The sequence below is a fragment of the Gobio gobio genome (genome assembly GCF_949357685.1).
Source record: "Gobio gobio genome assembly, chromosome: 12".
NCBI lineage: Eukaryota > Metazoa > Chordata > Actinopteri > Cypriniformes > Gobionidae > Gobio > Gobio gobio.
Window position 1 is genome coordinate 30,364,083 of NC_137105.1, and position 16,627 is coordinate 30,380,709.

The 16,627-nt window shown below is 39.5% G+C and overlaps 1 protein-coding gene across 11 annotated transcripts in view; it reads left to right on the forward strand.

Annotated features, from left to right (window-relative positions):
- Positions 1–16,627, forward strand: part of arid1b (AT-rich interactive domain 1B) — a 127,415-nt gene that overhangs the window by 90,921 nt on the left and 19,867 nt on the right. For 7 of the 11 annotated variants that reach the window (XM_079831550.1, XM_079831554.1, XM_079831558.1 and 4 more), the window contains 5 exons: positions 1,009–1,179; positions 9,315–9,657; positions 10,646–10,786; positions 14,166–14,293; positions 14,494–14,600. In XM_079831550.1, coding sequence (XP_079687676.1) covers positions 1,009–1,179; positions 9,315–9,657; positions 10,646–10,786; positions 14,166–14,293; positions 14,494–14,600 — 890 coding nt within the window. The remainder of the gene's footprint in view (positions 1–1,008; positions 1,180–9,314; positions 9,658–10,645; positions 10,787–14,165; positions 14,294–14,493; positions 14,601–16,627) is intronic. The other 4 variants (XM_079831557.1, XM_079831559.1, XM_079831552.1 and 1 more) reach the window with 1 other exon arrangement.

The following is a 16,627-nucleotide window of genomic DNA, read 5'->3' on the forward strand; positions in this document are numbered from 1 at the left end:
TTTACCCCCTCATATCCCCCTGAGACGAGAGAATTATGCATTTTATTTCTGGAAAATCCTCCGATGACGCAAATATCGTAATTTTGCGTCATCGGAGGATTTTTTTGCCAGAGGCTAAAGACTACAGGCACTAGATGGAGCTGTTCTGCATGTTATCAACCCGCACAAGGGGGAGAGATCTCACGCACAGAATGTAAGACACAGACGGCCGCACGGACATTCATAACGGGCGATGCAGAGCAAAGTGAGTGTTTCAACTTTTCAATGAATTCCTGTGATAGTTTAGCTTTCATATGCGATCTGAAAAAGTGCAAGACTGGCGCTTAACGTTACCTCAGCTCTGCTCTTCGTGATGAATGAAGTCTGACACTGCTGCGTCTGTGCCGTGACTTTTGTTCGCCTCACTCACACTTTATTGAAAAGACACGTTCAGTTTTTAATTGTAGTGTTTATTCTCCAACTGAACGAAATTATTGTATTACTATGTATGAAGATCAAAACGACGGTGTACGGAGTGGCCTCGTAGGGCAGCGAAGCAAGTGCATTCTGGGAGTTGTTGTCTTTCATCCACGAGACAAAAATACATTTTCTGTCTTTTCTCAGTCTAGAAGGCACCAAATTCAAAAATAATTTCACATTTCTACTACATAAATGACCCAGTTTAAACACAAAGCTTAATGCTAAATCACTGAAGTAACCCTTTAACCAGCTATTGAGTTAAATTAAAAAATGTATTCATATCAGAAAAATCTGTAATGGTAAGTGAGACGGTTCAAAGTGGCATTTTAAACATTGATTATTAATATTATCTAATGTTTCTGGAAATGTGTAATATGCTGTATGTTTGATAACGTACTGTATACAGGTGATTCATACTGAAACATGTATAAAGTAATAACACTGAATAAAACTATACACTTTGTACAGTAGTTAAATAAATACACCATTTACAAAAAACCCTCTTTTTTTTATTGTTTGAGTAATCTCTCCCGCTGTTTTACTTTTTAGGATTTGCACCTAACATGCAACGCAATGCACCTGGTCTCCAGTTTGGAGGCCAGCAGCCTGGACCTTCTATGTCCCCACACTCCTGTCCCACTGGCCCTATGCACCATAATGTGGGCTCTTATCAGCAGGGCCCCTCTTATGGACCCCAGAGTGGCCAGTATGGCCCTTCAGGTAACACACTCACATCCACAGCTCTTCTGCTTGCAGACATTTGAAATGTTTTCGACATCATGCATTCATACATACTGATAAGACATGTGAGAGCCAGTGCTGTTATACAGGAAACAATTGATGACAAGTCTTGTGCAATAGTTTTAGGCAAGGTGAATATAGGAATCTCCTTTTGTGTTCCACGGAAGAAAGCAAGTAATCTGGGTTTGGAAGGACATGAAAGTGAGTAAATGACAGAATTTAAAGTTTTTTGTGAACTAATACTTATAGTGTCTGTTGTTGTTTCAGCCGTGTGCGTCTGAGAAAGAGACCCCATTAACTGGGCTCAGCAGTAATTCATCATGAATGTTATGGCGTGCAGATGTAATAAATGAATAGCTGCTAAGCATGCCTTTATAATGTCATGGCCTCCACTCTGCCTGATTGATAGTCCCTGTTGTCCTGTACTCTCATTGAAATGAATGACAGCCGGCTCAAGACAACAGGGGTGCAACGTGCTGCCGCTGTTGCAGGCCTGACACTGACTGAGCTATAGCGGCAGTCGACCACAGAATTGTTTACACAGATTGATAGGATCCATGAAAAGATACCTCAGTCAATTCATAGTTTGGAAGAACATAAAATTGAGCATTCTACTTATAATGCAAACATGAATAATTTAGTTTTTGGACCATTTTCCACTCTCTCTCTCTTACTTGTTTCATACATCTTGTTTTACATTGATTCATTTTGGCACCCATATTGGCAGGCAGCTGGGCTTGCACTGCGTTCATCAGTAGTGGGGTGTTACTTAACAGAAGTAGTACTGCATGTAGACTATCGTCATTAGGCCGATTTTTGCTGCACATTACAACCTGAACTGACCAAATTTGGTGAAAATGCTCCATAACCCAGGGGCATGGCGGCTCAGTGGAAAGTGCTGTGGCTTCACAGCAAGAAGGTCCTCAGTTTGAGTTCCTTTCTGTGTGGAACACAATCCAAAGATGAGGTGTATGAGAGGTGATACTAAGTCTGTCCGTAGCTATGAAATCATGTCTGTTAGCCCTGTGATGGACTGGCCATCCGTCTAGGGTTTTTCCCTGCTTTCTACCCCAGAAACTGAAGGCAGAAGGATGACAGCCTTTGAGTTTTCTCTCCAAATTTTAAGCAAACAACTGCTTGTTATTTGTTGACGGCTTGTTGACAACAGTTTCTCTCTGAGACTCTAGCAGGACAACAGATTGTTGCTTCTTCAGAGGCTCATTGGTCACTGCCATGGCCAAATGATCGCCCCACCAACTGAACGATCATTTCGACCGAAACAGAAGTTGATTTCTAGTCAGTAAGGCCATTAACTCAGCAGGGAGTTGAGTCACTGCGGCTGTTAAGGCTCCCCTGCTGAGAGCCGATTCTCCATCATCTATGTAAATGAGGATTAAGATTGAAAATCTGCTGAAAAATCAGCTGGTGTAAACATTGACGGTCATACAGTGCATTCAGGAAGTTTTCAGACCCCTTCATTTTTATCACAACATTCTACACTCCATACAACCATAATGACAAGGCAAAAACCAAATTTGTGATAACTTTGCAAATGTATTACAAAGAGAAACCTGAAATATCACATTGCATTGTATTCATTGCAAGTATTCAGACCCTTAACACATTATTTAAGTTGAAGCACCGTTGGCATAGACTACAGCTTCAAGTCTTTTTGGTGCAAGATTTGCACACCTGGATTTAAGGGATTTTTTGCCTTTCTTCCCTGGATATCCTCTCAAGCGCTCTTAAGTTGGATGGGGAACATTCAAGTCCGGGCTCTGGCTGGGCCACGCAAGGACATTTACAGGGTTGGAACTAGGGATGGGTCGCGATTTTCGAATATTCGATTAGTTATTTAATTATAGAATATCGAATAGTATGTGCGATTATCGTCCAAAAAAAATCCCCATGTTGTCGGTGCTGATACGTTCATGTAACCAGAGGCGCTGCCAATAACGCTCCTAAAAGCTGCCAGTCAGCTCTCAGGGTGTTTTAGGCCCCGTTCACACTGCAGGCAAAAGTGGCCCAAATCTGATTTTTTTGGGGTCAAGTGACCAGGTCAGACTTCTTCAGAGGTAGTGTGAACACTCAAATCTTGCCCAGATCTGATTTTTTCAAATCAGATTTAGACCACATACATATGTGGTCCTGAATCAGACCCAGATCTGATTTTTTTCAATGCGGCCGCAGTGTGAACAACCAAGGCGGATTTGATGCGACTTTTAAGTCAATCTACGTCGACATTTGTCACAATTATGCGCCGGCGAGTTAGCCCTAGACACAACAGACACAGACAGTAACATTAAAAACTTGACTAGATATGGAGAACAGCGATGGAGCGAGTCACTGGAGGGAGAGTGAGGTGTTAGCCCTAATTAGTATATGGGGAGATACTTCAATTCAAGCTAAACTAGAAGGATCTTACCGTAATCGCTCCGTTTTTGAAAAAAATAGCACACGAAATGAAAGAACGGGGACACAGAAGAACGTGGCTTCAGTGCCAAAGGAAGGTAAAGAGTCTTAAAGGTTAATTTAAAGAAGCAAATGATTCTAACAACCAAAGCGGTCGTGGTCGCATCACCTGCCCATTTTATAACGAGATTAGCCGTGTTATGGGCGATAAACCCAGCTGTCAGCCGTTAAACCTGCAAAAGGCCAAAATAACCAATTTTGCTCTCTTTCTCTTCGTTCTTGTCCTCTTCAGCACCTGCTCATTAATGTTACGGCTTCCATTACACAAACATTTTGAAATAAAAGCGAAAATGCTTGCTTCCTCCATAACCTCCCGAACTTTAGTGCAACAGCGTGCTGGGTCTGATGTCATTGTTATTGTTCTTTTGCGCATGCGGGTTAGTTTGAAACCTCAAACAGTTCACACTGGAATCAGATATAGGCCACATTTTAAAAGGTAATGTGAACAGTCAAACAAAAAAATCGGATCTGAGCAACAAATCAGAATTGAGCATTAAGACTTGCGGTGTGAACGGGGCCTTATACTGGACATGTTTGCTGCGGTCCGAGTCTGATTCATAGTTGCCAAGTCCGCGTATAACACGCGACTTTGGGCTTCTTTTTTTGGCAAGTCGCGTTAAGAAATCACGAGTCGCGGGTTGCGGTTTTTTGGGCTTATTTAAAAAATGTTGTTGCTTGTTAGGAAAATATAATAAGCAACTTCGTTTCTTTACATTTATGGTCGCTGTTTTGTCCAATACATTGACTGACACTGTCTTCTCACAGCTAATAGGCATTCAGTGCAACGATACAAGTGCTGTAATAATCCGTCCTCAAATATCCCGCTTCCTTCTCCCCTTCATTGAAGAAAAATTCAATGCAATTTGCAATTTGATGATTTTTGTAAAATCACATCTGTTTTTGCTTTTCACACTCTGAGAGGTTTCAGTTTCATATGTTGCTCATTTATTGATAAAAAAAAATAATTAATTAAATAATATAATAATATTGGGCTTGTTTTGGGCTTGTTTTTGAAGCTGCGGTTGCTTATTTGTCTCGCGAGAGTTGGCAACACTGGTCTGATTGTTCCCTCCGCCTCCGCAGTGTTGGTCTGGTTTCACACTCAACTTGAACCCTGGTGCGTTTGCGTTCATCTTACGTCATCACAAACGTGCACGGGCGTGATAGAAAACAGAACGCGGGTCAATATATTGGGCTTTTTTCTATTAATTTGGTGCTATTATGTGCAGCTGAGTAAGCGACACTTGGGTTTACCGTATGTGTGTCGCTTGAAGGCGGCTTTGCTGCTTGCAAACAGACTCTATTGAGGAGACGGTGAATTGCCATTCATTTGCTGCCCTGATTGCACTCTATGCGCGAATACACTGCAGGCTCGCTCTCGCGATCGTATCTCAGCTAAATCATCAACACTATCATCTCTTACGTGTATGTTATTGAACTAATGACATTGTAATCGGCTAAAACGCATGCGCTGGTTACTTTCTTCCACAACAAGTGCGCACCCGAGTGCTGTTTGCACATTCACGTGAATCACGGCTCAGCTCCGAGAGCAACCGAACTCCGGTTGTGTGTTCTCGGGTTCGGTACCTCAGTGCACACCAAGCTCTGTAGGTAAGCTTTCACATTAGCAATTTTTCATGCTAACCGTGCCCCATTCCGAACTAAAATACCAGAGTAAAAACGCCCTGAGACAACAGAAGAATAACGTCTCACACGCACGCTGTAGACTATCAGGTAACTTGGGGCGATGTCACATTACAGTCATATGTTTCAGCATGTTACAATAATATGGCTTGAGTTGATATAGCCTATTCCCTAATGAATTAAACAGTTTGTTATCATACAGATTGAGAGTGTGAATGTGGTCTCTCTCCCTCTCTCTGTTTATGTGTGTAGCCTATACATGCGTGCATGCGGGGGAGGAGTTGCGATTTTTGAATAAAAATCGAATAATTCCCAGCGATCTTCGAATATCATTTTTGCTTGAAATGCCCATCCCTAGTTGGAACTAGAGGTCGACCGATAGTGGATTTTACCGATACCGATAACTAGGTTGGACCGCACTTGCCGATAACCGATTAATCGACAGATAGTTTTTAAAATGGATACTGGATTAAAAAAAAATAAGTTAACCAGTGCTGAACTTACAACAAAAAATAAAAAAACAGGACTGATCCATTAAAATGTGCTAAATTAAAAACGTATAAATATGAATATTAAAATAAGAAGTTCTAACAGAACAAATTCTTCAGAATTTTTTTTTTAACATTAAAATATTACAGGTCAAATTTATTTCTTTACCTATAACCTAGAAACATGCATGGACATTTCCTAGGTAACACTATACAAGTACAATACAATTGTACCTTGATCATTCATGTTTGTTTATAGTGCATTAAACAAGGTTAACAGTTACAAATTCAAACTCAATTTAAAGTTGAAATGAACATACTTACAATGAACAATACTTCCACAGCATTTATTAACCGTAGTTAATGTTACAAATGGAATCTTATTGTAGTGTTACCATTTCATACAAATCCAAACAGTCTGCTTTTTTTCGAAAGAGATTATCTAATCTAAATCTGATGTGTGAGTCCTCTCCGTGCAGAGCCGCGTGCAGCCTCACGTGTGAATGTAAACACAAGGCATCAGTGATAGTTTTTATTTGGCCTCTAGAGGCCGCTCTCGTGCTATATACTGCCAGCAGACCCTTCTCAGAGCTCTTGTACTGTGTAATGACAGCGCATCCGTCTCAGCCGCTCCAGCAACGGACACAACTCTGAAAAACTATCGTTGTGGATTTTTGCCGATAACCGATTGTTCCATGGGTTTTGCACCAAGGAGATGCTTTTGGTGTTGTCACTCTGGCATAAAGCCCTTATTGGTGGAGTGTTGTAGTGATGGTTGTCTTCTTTCTCCTGTCTCCACGAATTATCTCTGGAGCTCAAGTCAGCTCTACAGTGATAACAGGAAAATAATGCAACCAAGTTTGTTTCGGCTGTACAGCAGATCTGGAAGAAAATATTGTCATAGTCCATCTTAAGTAAGTTCAGTGATGGTTCATTTCTGTTGTAAAAAAGTTATTAATTTAGTTAATTTATCTATACAGCCGCTCTGGGGAAAACAGTGATGTCATCGTCCAGCTCAGTTTAGTTCTCATACAATGTTGTCAATGCTGGCAGAACAATAATATTGTTGAATATTAAGTGTCCCCAACTAAGCAAGCCAAAAGACAAAGGCGACAGTGGCAAGGAACCAAAACTCCATCAGGTGACAGAATGGAGAAAAAACCTTGGGAGAAACCAGGCTCAGTTGGAAGGCCAGTTCTCCTCTGGCCAACGAACGAACAGTGTATGATCATGATTCAGGCAGCATTATAGGTCAGAAGTTTTAGAATTAGAATATTTCGAATATTTATCCAGTTCCATCGCAACCAGTGTGACCATCAGTATCTTGGTCACCACGGCCCTTCTCGCTGGGCAGCCAGCTCTAGGAAGAGTTCCAAACTTTTCCATTTAAGAATTATGGAGGCCACTGTGGCCTTCCGCAGATCTGCGCTTCAACACTGCCTTGTCTCTGAGCTTTCCAGACAGTTCATTTGACTGTGTGGCTTGGTTTTAGTCTGATTTGTATTTTCAGTTGTTATTTATATATACAGGTGTGTGTCTTTCCAAATCATGTCCAATCAAGTGAATTTGCCACAGGTGGATTCCAATTAAAGTGTAGGTACATCCTCAAATATGATCTGGAGAAATGGGATGTTAGTTACATTTTCATAGCACATGATATGCATACTTCTCAGTGTGATATTCTATTTTTCTTTTTGATTACATTTGTGAAGTTAGCACCAATCTAGTTTTACTTTGTCATTATGGGGTATTGATTAAAAATTAAAAGCATTTTAGCATAAGGCTGGGCTTATGAATTTAAAGTGTATTTGATCTGATGAGTTTCAAATGAGCAAGGAAAATCCATCCCACTTTTCCATTATATATTCACCTTTTAAACAGTGAATTGTCTGTGACTCGAAAGCTTAGTTGTTGATGTGAATTGAGTTGAAGGCAGGGCAAGTGGGAAGCCTTTGAGTCCTGTTGAATCAGAACAAGCTTTGGCATTTTGTGTAGCTAAATTACAGAAACATGGGGGTCGTTGAAACAAGGTGAGAGACCTCACAGTAGGCATCAAATTGTGTTCCTATGTCCCAAATCCTCTGTCATCTATGCATCGCTCACGGCACTGTCAGAAGGGCATCCGCCTGTATCCTTCACATTCATGGCACCTTTCCCTCTTTTTCACCTGAGGGAATGTTGGGATTAACAGGGCTGGAGGAAAGTCACCACAGAGTGTCTGACAGCAGTACAGCATTTCTGTGTAATTGGCATTGCTCCAGGTCCACGTCTACATCCTTGCAGGCTGGAGTGTCCATCCTCCCCACCGTGAAGGAGCTTGTTAAGGGTCTCAATTCAGTGTAACTACAGAACAGGGGCAAAAAGCCAGCATCACCCTTCCTTTCCTCTCAACTTGCTTCATGTGATTTTGGAATACATTTTTAGTTCTCTTTTTTTACACCGGGAAAGTGGAAAACATGCCAAGGCTCTCTGATTTCCACAGGGAACTCTTGAAACCTGAATGAGCCAGAGATCTCAACGTTTCGACAGCTTGAGGAGTGGAAATCCCAGTTCTAATTGTGACTGAAACGCTGCTTGGCAAGCTCCTCCTGCCAAGCAGCGATCTGGGCACGATTAAATTTATGCCCATTATGCACATCAGCATATTAGACGGAACTCCACGTGGTGAACATGATTTCTCATCCCCTGAGAAACTTGACGAGAGAAACTTGGCGTCCAGTGGGTGTCAAGCTGAATGTCCTCAGACTGTTGATCTTGAAACATGTCATGAGGAGACATACTTCATTAACAACGCACTCTCTGATGGCTTGCTGGGGCTTTGGTCCCACACAAGTTTTGAAGAATGTCAATTTGGCTGAAATGTGTTCAGCCTTCACTGCCTTCCAATACTCTCCCACAAAGATCTGATAATTTGACTGCCTGAGTAGAAAGAGAGAGAGAAAGAAAGAATGAATGATGTATGCAGAATTTATACTTCAAAGAACTGGACCCAAAAATCTGTTATTTACACATCTTTGTCATTTCAAACCTCTATAATTCCATGAATATCCATTACATTGTGAATCATTTTAACGTTTAATGAAGCTCCCAAGAAAGTCAGCAAAAAACTACATAGGGCTTGCTTAAGTGTTCCAATCAGATTTGGTAAAAGCAATCTGATATTTAAGTAATTTTGATGTTAAAATAGTGGCTTTCACTTATGTTTCCGTATTGGCATCCAGTGCATCAAAGAAAAAAAAAACAATACAATTAGAGCCATTCATTAGGGATCCAAACTTGAAAATGATAAAAACAAGATAGATAAACAACATTACTGAAGTACATTGTGAATACTGTAAAACACCTAGAGGAAGCAAATATGGAATGTTATCAACAGAGTGCAGGGCTCTTGAGATCTGTTTTGTTAACTCTTAAAATGTTCATTCATTGCATTTTTTTAATAATGTTTCCTGAGGTGTACTTATAATGGTATCAGGAATTTCACATAAAAACTGTCTGGTTTATCTCTAGGTAACTACCCACGGCCTCCTAACTACGGCGGAGCACCAGGTGCCAACTACAGTGGCCCCGGCCCAGGCATGGGCAACAGTCTTGGCATGAATGCCAGCAGTCCAATGCATGGGCAGGGTCCAGGGCAACCCTGTGGCTCTATGACCACGGCTCGAGGACCAGGGCATGCAGCCGGTGGCCGGCCTTACACAGCAGGCTCCAGCAGTGTGGCTCCAACATCTCCCAACATGCCTCAGTCTGCTGGCCCAGGGATGGGTCCACCTCCTCCCAACGTCAGCCGCAAACCCCTTGAGAGTAGCCCTGCATCTGCCCAGCACAACCCAGTCCCCTCGGGCCAGGCCAGGTAATTCAGTGCCTTTATTCATTTTAAGTGCCTTTCTGCTTAACTTGAACTTGAAGATGTTTTGGTCATATTTGGTCTAGATTGCATCAAAAATTAAATGGATAGTTCAACCAAAAATGAAAATCGTAATTTATTTATTCACCCTCATATTTTTCCAAACCTGTATTACTTACTAATGCAGAAGTAAGTGGAACACAAAATAAGATATTTTTTGAATGATGTTGGTTGCCAAGCAGGTTTGGTTACTATTGATTTCCATTGTATGTATAAAACAAGTCTAAAAATGTTCCACAGAAGAAATACAGTCATACATTTTTGGGTGAACTATCCCTTTAAGATAACAAAATAATCCCTAGTTAAAAACAAAGATGAAAATATTAATTCCAGTTAAGGAAATCTGGCATTAATGAAAAAACACTCGTCTCCTTTTAAAGGTGCCCCAAGTAATTTTTTACACCTTACAAAATAATATTACAATATTATTTGGACATATACAATTCATATTAGTAGTGCTCCAATTAGATTCTTATAGCCAATACCAATTTCTTTGGCAGGAGCTCTGTCATAACCACTTATTCAACTGTTTAATTTATAATAGCATTGGCCACCTTTTCAGTGGATGTTTGTAATATTGATTTCCTCTTATTTGTCTTCCTGGTGATTCAGTGGAACACATTCTCATGTGAGGAAAGAGTGGAGAGAGAACCGCAAATGTGTGTATGGACATATCGGGTGCTGTTAATGCCGTTTGTTCAGATGGATAATATTTATTTTGTCATATTCAATTCAGAAGCATTGAAGTTTAATAGTTTGTAACTTTTATGTACCCTCAATATGTAATTTTGCTTATACCTCACTGGTTGGCCTTTACTGGACAGTCAATGCAGACAGGTCTAACATGTTATTATTCAGTGCACCTTTGAGTTGTCATTTGTATTGAAAGTGAACAGGCACCAAGGAGTCTTTAATGCTCTTCCCCCTGCTTCAGGCCTCCCTTTGGTAGGTCCCCTGTATACCCCGGCCTGTCTGGGCCTGGGGGACGGCCAGCTTCCTTCCCTATCCCTCACCCCCATCACCCTCACTACAGTTCTGGGCAAGGCCAGGGGCAGCCTCACACTGAGCTGTATGGGTAGGTTTAAGATTGGACCCCTAGCTGGATGGCTTTACTCTGCTTGAGTCTGCTCGCATCCGCTAGAAACAACACAAGCCAAGCGCTATGCATTAGCTTCTACTTTCTTTTCCACCATGGCTATGTTTTATTCTGAGCATTTAAGAAGACTAATCATATAGCTTTTACAAAGACAAGAGAAGCATCCTCTGAAGAAAACAGCAAAGTGTTCTATAGATTGGAGAACTGAAGCAGCAGCTTGTGTAGCTGAGAGATAAAGTGGAATGGAAGAAAAAGGTTTAAAGGAATAGTTCACCTAATATATATATATATATATATATATATATATATATATATATATATATATATATATATATATATATATATATATATATATATATATATATATATATATATATATATATATTAGTGGTGGGCCGTTATCGGCGTTAACATGCTGCGTTAACGTGAGACTCTTATCGGGCGATAAAAAAAATATCGCCGTTAATCTATACTCAAAGTTGGGTTGGGAGCTAGGTCTATACTACGCAAGCTACGATGACTTTCACCTTGATATTTTAGGGCGGATGTATACCTAGCCGAATTGCACTGTAGTAGGGGACGAGAGAACGAGTCTTCCAACCTGTGTGTATGCCTACTAGTGTTGTCAAAAATATCGATAATTCGCTATACTCGATACTGAAATATCTGAAACGATACGATACTCATTTTCTACTGTATCGATATCAGCTGCGCTCTCCTCTACTCTCCGACCGACAGCGAGTTGACACACACCCGCCTCCTCTCATTCAGTCCAGTTAACCCTCTGAACATTGCGAACGGGTGTTCTGTTTGATTTTTCCTCATGACAGTGTGTTAGTATTGGTGTGACCGGTCTGAATTTTGCGCGGGGTTGCACATAACGTTAATTCTACTAATTCCCGCAGATTTCGTGCTCGCATCTGAAGCGCACACACACATACCGTAATAAAGCCGCCTCTGACATACAAGTGCAAAAATGAGCTCCTTTTTCCAGCTTATTAATGGTCAAATACACTCAAAAATGTCTCAATGCCCATCTTGGTGAGTTTTAACGTAAACACAGTCGTAACCAGCTCACAGAAACAGTGGGATGCATGCGTGTGTCAGGTCTTAGAGGGACAGAAGTTATTTATTATTCAAACTACAAAAAGACAAACGATCACTTACGAGCACACATATTCTGAATGCCTTCGACAGAATTCAAATGAGCCATTTTAATCTAGATTAATTCCAAGATTACAGTGAGATTAATCTAGATTAAAAAAATTATATTATTATAATTAATTAATTAATAATTAATTATAATTAATTAATAATTATTGTAATTAATTAATAATATATATATATATTATTGTTAATGTGCTCATACTTGAGTGAAGAATGTTAATGCTCTTTTAGACTCCCCCTGAAATTGCCTCATCGACATGGCATAAACCCATCTCCGGCGTGATGACAACGATCTTTCGAATATTCCTATTTAAAAATTGGTTAATCAACACATGTCATCCTCTATAAACCCGTCTCCGGCGTGATGACTCCGATCTTATGAATATTTCGATCTAATATGACCTCTGACCAGTAAAGTTGCCAGAATAATAATTATGCGCTGTTTGTTAATTGGCCAGGGGAGAACTGGCACCCCGACTGAGCCTGGTTTCTCCCAAGGTTTATTTTTCTCCATTATGCCACCTGATGGAGTTTTGGTTCCTTGGCACTGTCGCCTTTGGCTTGGCTTGCTCAGTCGGGGACACTACATTTTCAACTAAATATCCAAATAAATTTAATTACTAAACTAAATTATATACATCAACTAAATAACTAATCTGCCCACATTGTCACTGCCGAATCGAATTCTGTTGCATTATTTTCCTGTTTAACACTGTGAAGCTGCTTTGAAACAATCTGCATTGTAAAAAGCGCTATATAAAGAAAGTTGACTTGACTTGGCTTGACTCTTTTCCATTAAAACAACATCTGTTCACATTCAGATTTAAAATTGACACATCGACGAGCAACACCGCATCGTCACAGGTTTGTCGGTTTCTGCCAAAATGCTATTGGTTCTTACATGTTGATAACTGGAAAATAGGATTAGAGAGCTGTAGCAGAAGGGAATATTTTAAGTGAATAATTACTTATATTTTGGTCTGTTCCTCACATGAAGTTATTGCTTTGACAAAACTTGGAATATACTGGAAAAGAGCTTTGTGAAGTTTCTTCTACCAATTTAAATACTATGGTTGCACTTTATTATAAGGTGCCCTTGTTACAGTGTAATTATACAAAGAATACTGAGTAATATTAATTAACTACATTAACTTATTATATAATTAAGTTTTGGGTTATGGTTAGTTGCTTGTAATTATGCAGTTATTAGTACATGAAAGAAGTGTAACCAGGACACTGTAAAATAAAATGTTGCCAATTGTACCTGTGTGTTCCATGAAAAATTATAACAGTAAATGAGTTTGGAGCAACATGGATTCATTTTTGGGAGTACTAGTACTTGTAGGATAGTCAACAGGGTTTTTTTCTGATCTGATGAAATGTATTTATTTATTTTTTGTATTATTATTATTATTATTTTTTTATAACTGCTTATTTTGTTATCAAATACTACACCTTTTTTAAAAAATATGCCGTTTTTAGTAGGGCTGCATGATTTTGTCAAAAAATATCTTATTGTAATTGCTTCTACAAATATTCCAAGTGCTGACATAAACATTTAACTTTTCATTTCTGCTTTTAAAGGCTAAAGGAACAAAGGCATATTGCAACAGCAGCTCCAATGTTTAACAGGGTGTGCAAATACTACAAACTATAACAATGCTTTTTGTCTCCAAACTAAGTATGTTTTGCCCACTTATTTTCTGTTTCTGGATTTAAAAGTGGACATGGATCATATTTTGTTTAGACCTAAATGAACCAAGTTTTAAAACAGTGTATCTTGGCCCCCACATGGGCACGGTGTGTCAGCATTTTTAATAATCGCATAAGGCCATATTATTCTAATTAATAATTGGGCAGCCCTAGTGCAGTTTCTAGTTAGAGTAGTGGTGTGATTGGCAGAACTGTTGGTTGTTTTTGGTAGCAGCAGTTTATGACTTTGACAGATGGATTGTGGACTGTACCTCATTTAAGACTTAAAGCATAATATGGACTACAAACAACACAAGAATCACTTTCTTTTTCTTTTGTGCATTAATCCTGAATGTCTAACCCTCTCTACTGTCCCTGCATATGTGTTGCTTGCCAGCCATAAGAAGTAAAGAAGAAAAGAAAAAAGTGTACTAACAACTTACCATTGAACTCCTCTCATCTTAAACAGGATCTTAAGTTTGTGTTCTATTGTCCATAGGCCAAGCGGGTATCAGGCTGGGTCTCACATGCTTGGGATGGCTCCTGGAGGCCCCTACAACCATCCACCGAGCAACAGTTCAGCCAGGATGGCCCCTCAAGGACCCTCCTATAACACAATGCCCACAGGTAAGCGTGAAGAGTTTTCACTGATATCTCAGCAAGTTTAATGTAAGAAATGTTCTGAATGTTTTAATGCATGAAAACTTGTGCAGGTTTGAAAACCCCTGGTCTAGATAGTTTAAATGTATACCTTTGTTTGGAGAGTGTTGATCAGATGCTGTGTAGATCTCTGGATGGTGCAGTCTAAGGGTCTGTATTTCCTGTAGGGCCCATGACAGGCTCAGGGGACACCATGATGGCCACCGATCCCAAACAGAGAGCTGAGCAAAAGGAGGAGGGCAGTACACCCAACACAGATCCCCCTAAGCCAAAGGTATGAAGAGATCTTTCTCTCTCTGACTCATTGAACATGTCCAGATGCTCACAGATAACTCTAAATCCCTGAAAATGGTAACATTACTCTAAAACTTTCTCTGTTGCAGTCTATACACAGCCTCTGACTTTTGCTTCAGCCATAACTTTGTTAATATTTGCTCAGTAGAGGTGTTAACATTTTTGCATTATTCTGATACCGTGTCCTAACAAGTAATAAGTCTTGTAGCCCAGTCCACATTGAAATGTCATTGGTCCGATCTCCTGCTTCACATTCTTCTATATTAAATATCTTTAAAATCTTTCGATTGGTTGTGAATGTGTTGCATTGTGAAGTATTTTAACTTTCATTGTTGTCAGACAAATTACTTGCTGCTGAAATCTCACATTGTACTTGGGACACGGTGTGAGAGTGATAATTAAACACCTTAATTGTGGAATTTAATAATTGGTTATAGCCTAATAATACCCATTACCAAATCCACCAAATCTAGATCACCAATTTGCTTCCAGCACAGATATTTTCGATGGAGCACTGGTGGAAAATCATGCATAATTACCTTTTGCACCAGAGCATTGAAATAGAATAAGATTTTGACCAAATAGCAAACTTTTTTTCAAGTAAATTGTGAAGAATGGTAATCAAATTGTTGTTAGAGCAAATATTTACACCCTACTGCTTGTAGCGCTTCTAGTTTTGCTATTTATACTCCCTAAACTGAGTACTGAAAGTATGTTGTTCTTGAATAGTGTTTCATTTCAATGTGTTATTCAATAACCCAAGGAATATAATTCTCTCATGTGTCCTAATGAGCACACATCTAAGCTCTGGAAGACCTTGCTTCAAATTGTTCTTTTGTTTAACTTGTTCTTTCTCAGTCATTGCCCTTACTTTCATCAGAACTTCATTGTGTCATTAACTTCAGCTTTCGTTTGATTGGCTGAGATATGGCGCACTAGCAGAGCATTTTCTCTGAATTCATCTTTCCATTCTCGCTTCTGTGTCATTTTTTTTGTTTCATTTGTAATTTGATGTGATGTTTTGTTTTGTCCCCTTACTGATAAGAGGGAAGTAGTTCTGTCACTTTAAATAATTCTCAAAGAATTTCCAGTTTTCTTTCTAGTTCACGATAATCTATGTACTTTTTTCACCTCATGGCATCAGTCGGCAGCAGAGCACGGCTTTTTAATTTAACATGTAGAAAACATCACAACAAACAGAAGTGCCTTCAAAAGTTGACCTTTATGTCCTGTCCAGCTGGCTGCAATACAAGCTTTGTGTTGCTTTCCCTATTTCTGCTGACTTTCTTGTGTGTGTGTGCACTCCTGTAGCAAGTATAACACGTCTTGACAAATAACACTGAGCTACTTGAAAGGTATAAGTTGAGCTTTCTTTAGTACAGCTCAGAGTGGTGCCACCTTCAGCTATAACAAGAGCCTGAGTACAAAAAGAGTGTGACAGAAAAAGACTTGAAGTGTTATACACCAAGTTTGCCAGTCTTTAGCCAAACTTTCCGAAGGTGTCTCATGCTAAAGACAGTAGGCTTGAATGTTTTTAGGACAGTGAATTGCAGGAGAAAGTTTTTCATCCTATTGTGGATCAAGTTATCCAATGCCAGTACTTATGCTGATGTACTGGCATGTTAATTTCATTAATGAAAACTGACGATTTTCCCATGGCTAAGACGAGACAATAACGAGACAACACCAAAATCATTAAACGATACCTGTGACTATATCAACATGCAATATCGTTCAAGAAAAAAGACGAGACTAAAATGTAATATTTAAAAAAGAAAAACTTTACCAAAATCTCTATTTTTGTTAGAAAAAATAAAGATGTCAAAAGTTTAAATCCTCCAATAAGAGCTTTTCTGTTAAAAGACTACATTTTCTACCCTGTGTTTTGCTTAATCTTTGCAAATCTCTTGCAACCATGCGAACGTGTGTCTCTTTACACAGCGGAAGATGCACGGATGATCTGAAAACACAGGAAAAAAGTAAGCTGGAGTTCAATGATCTCCATTT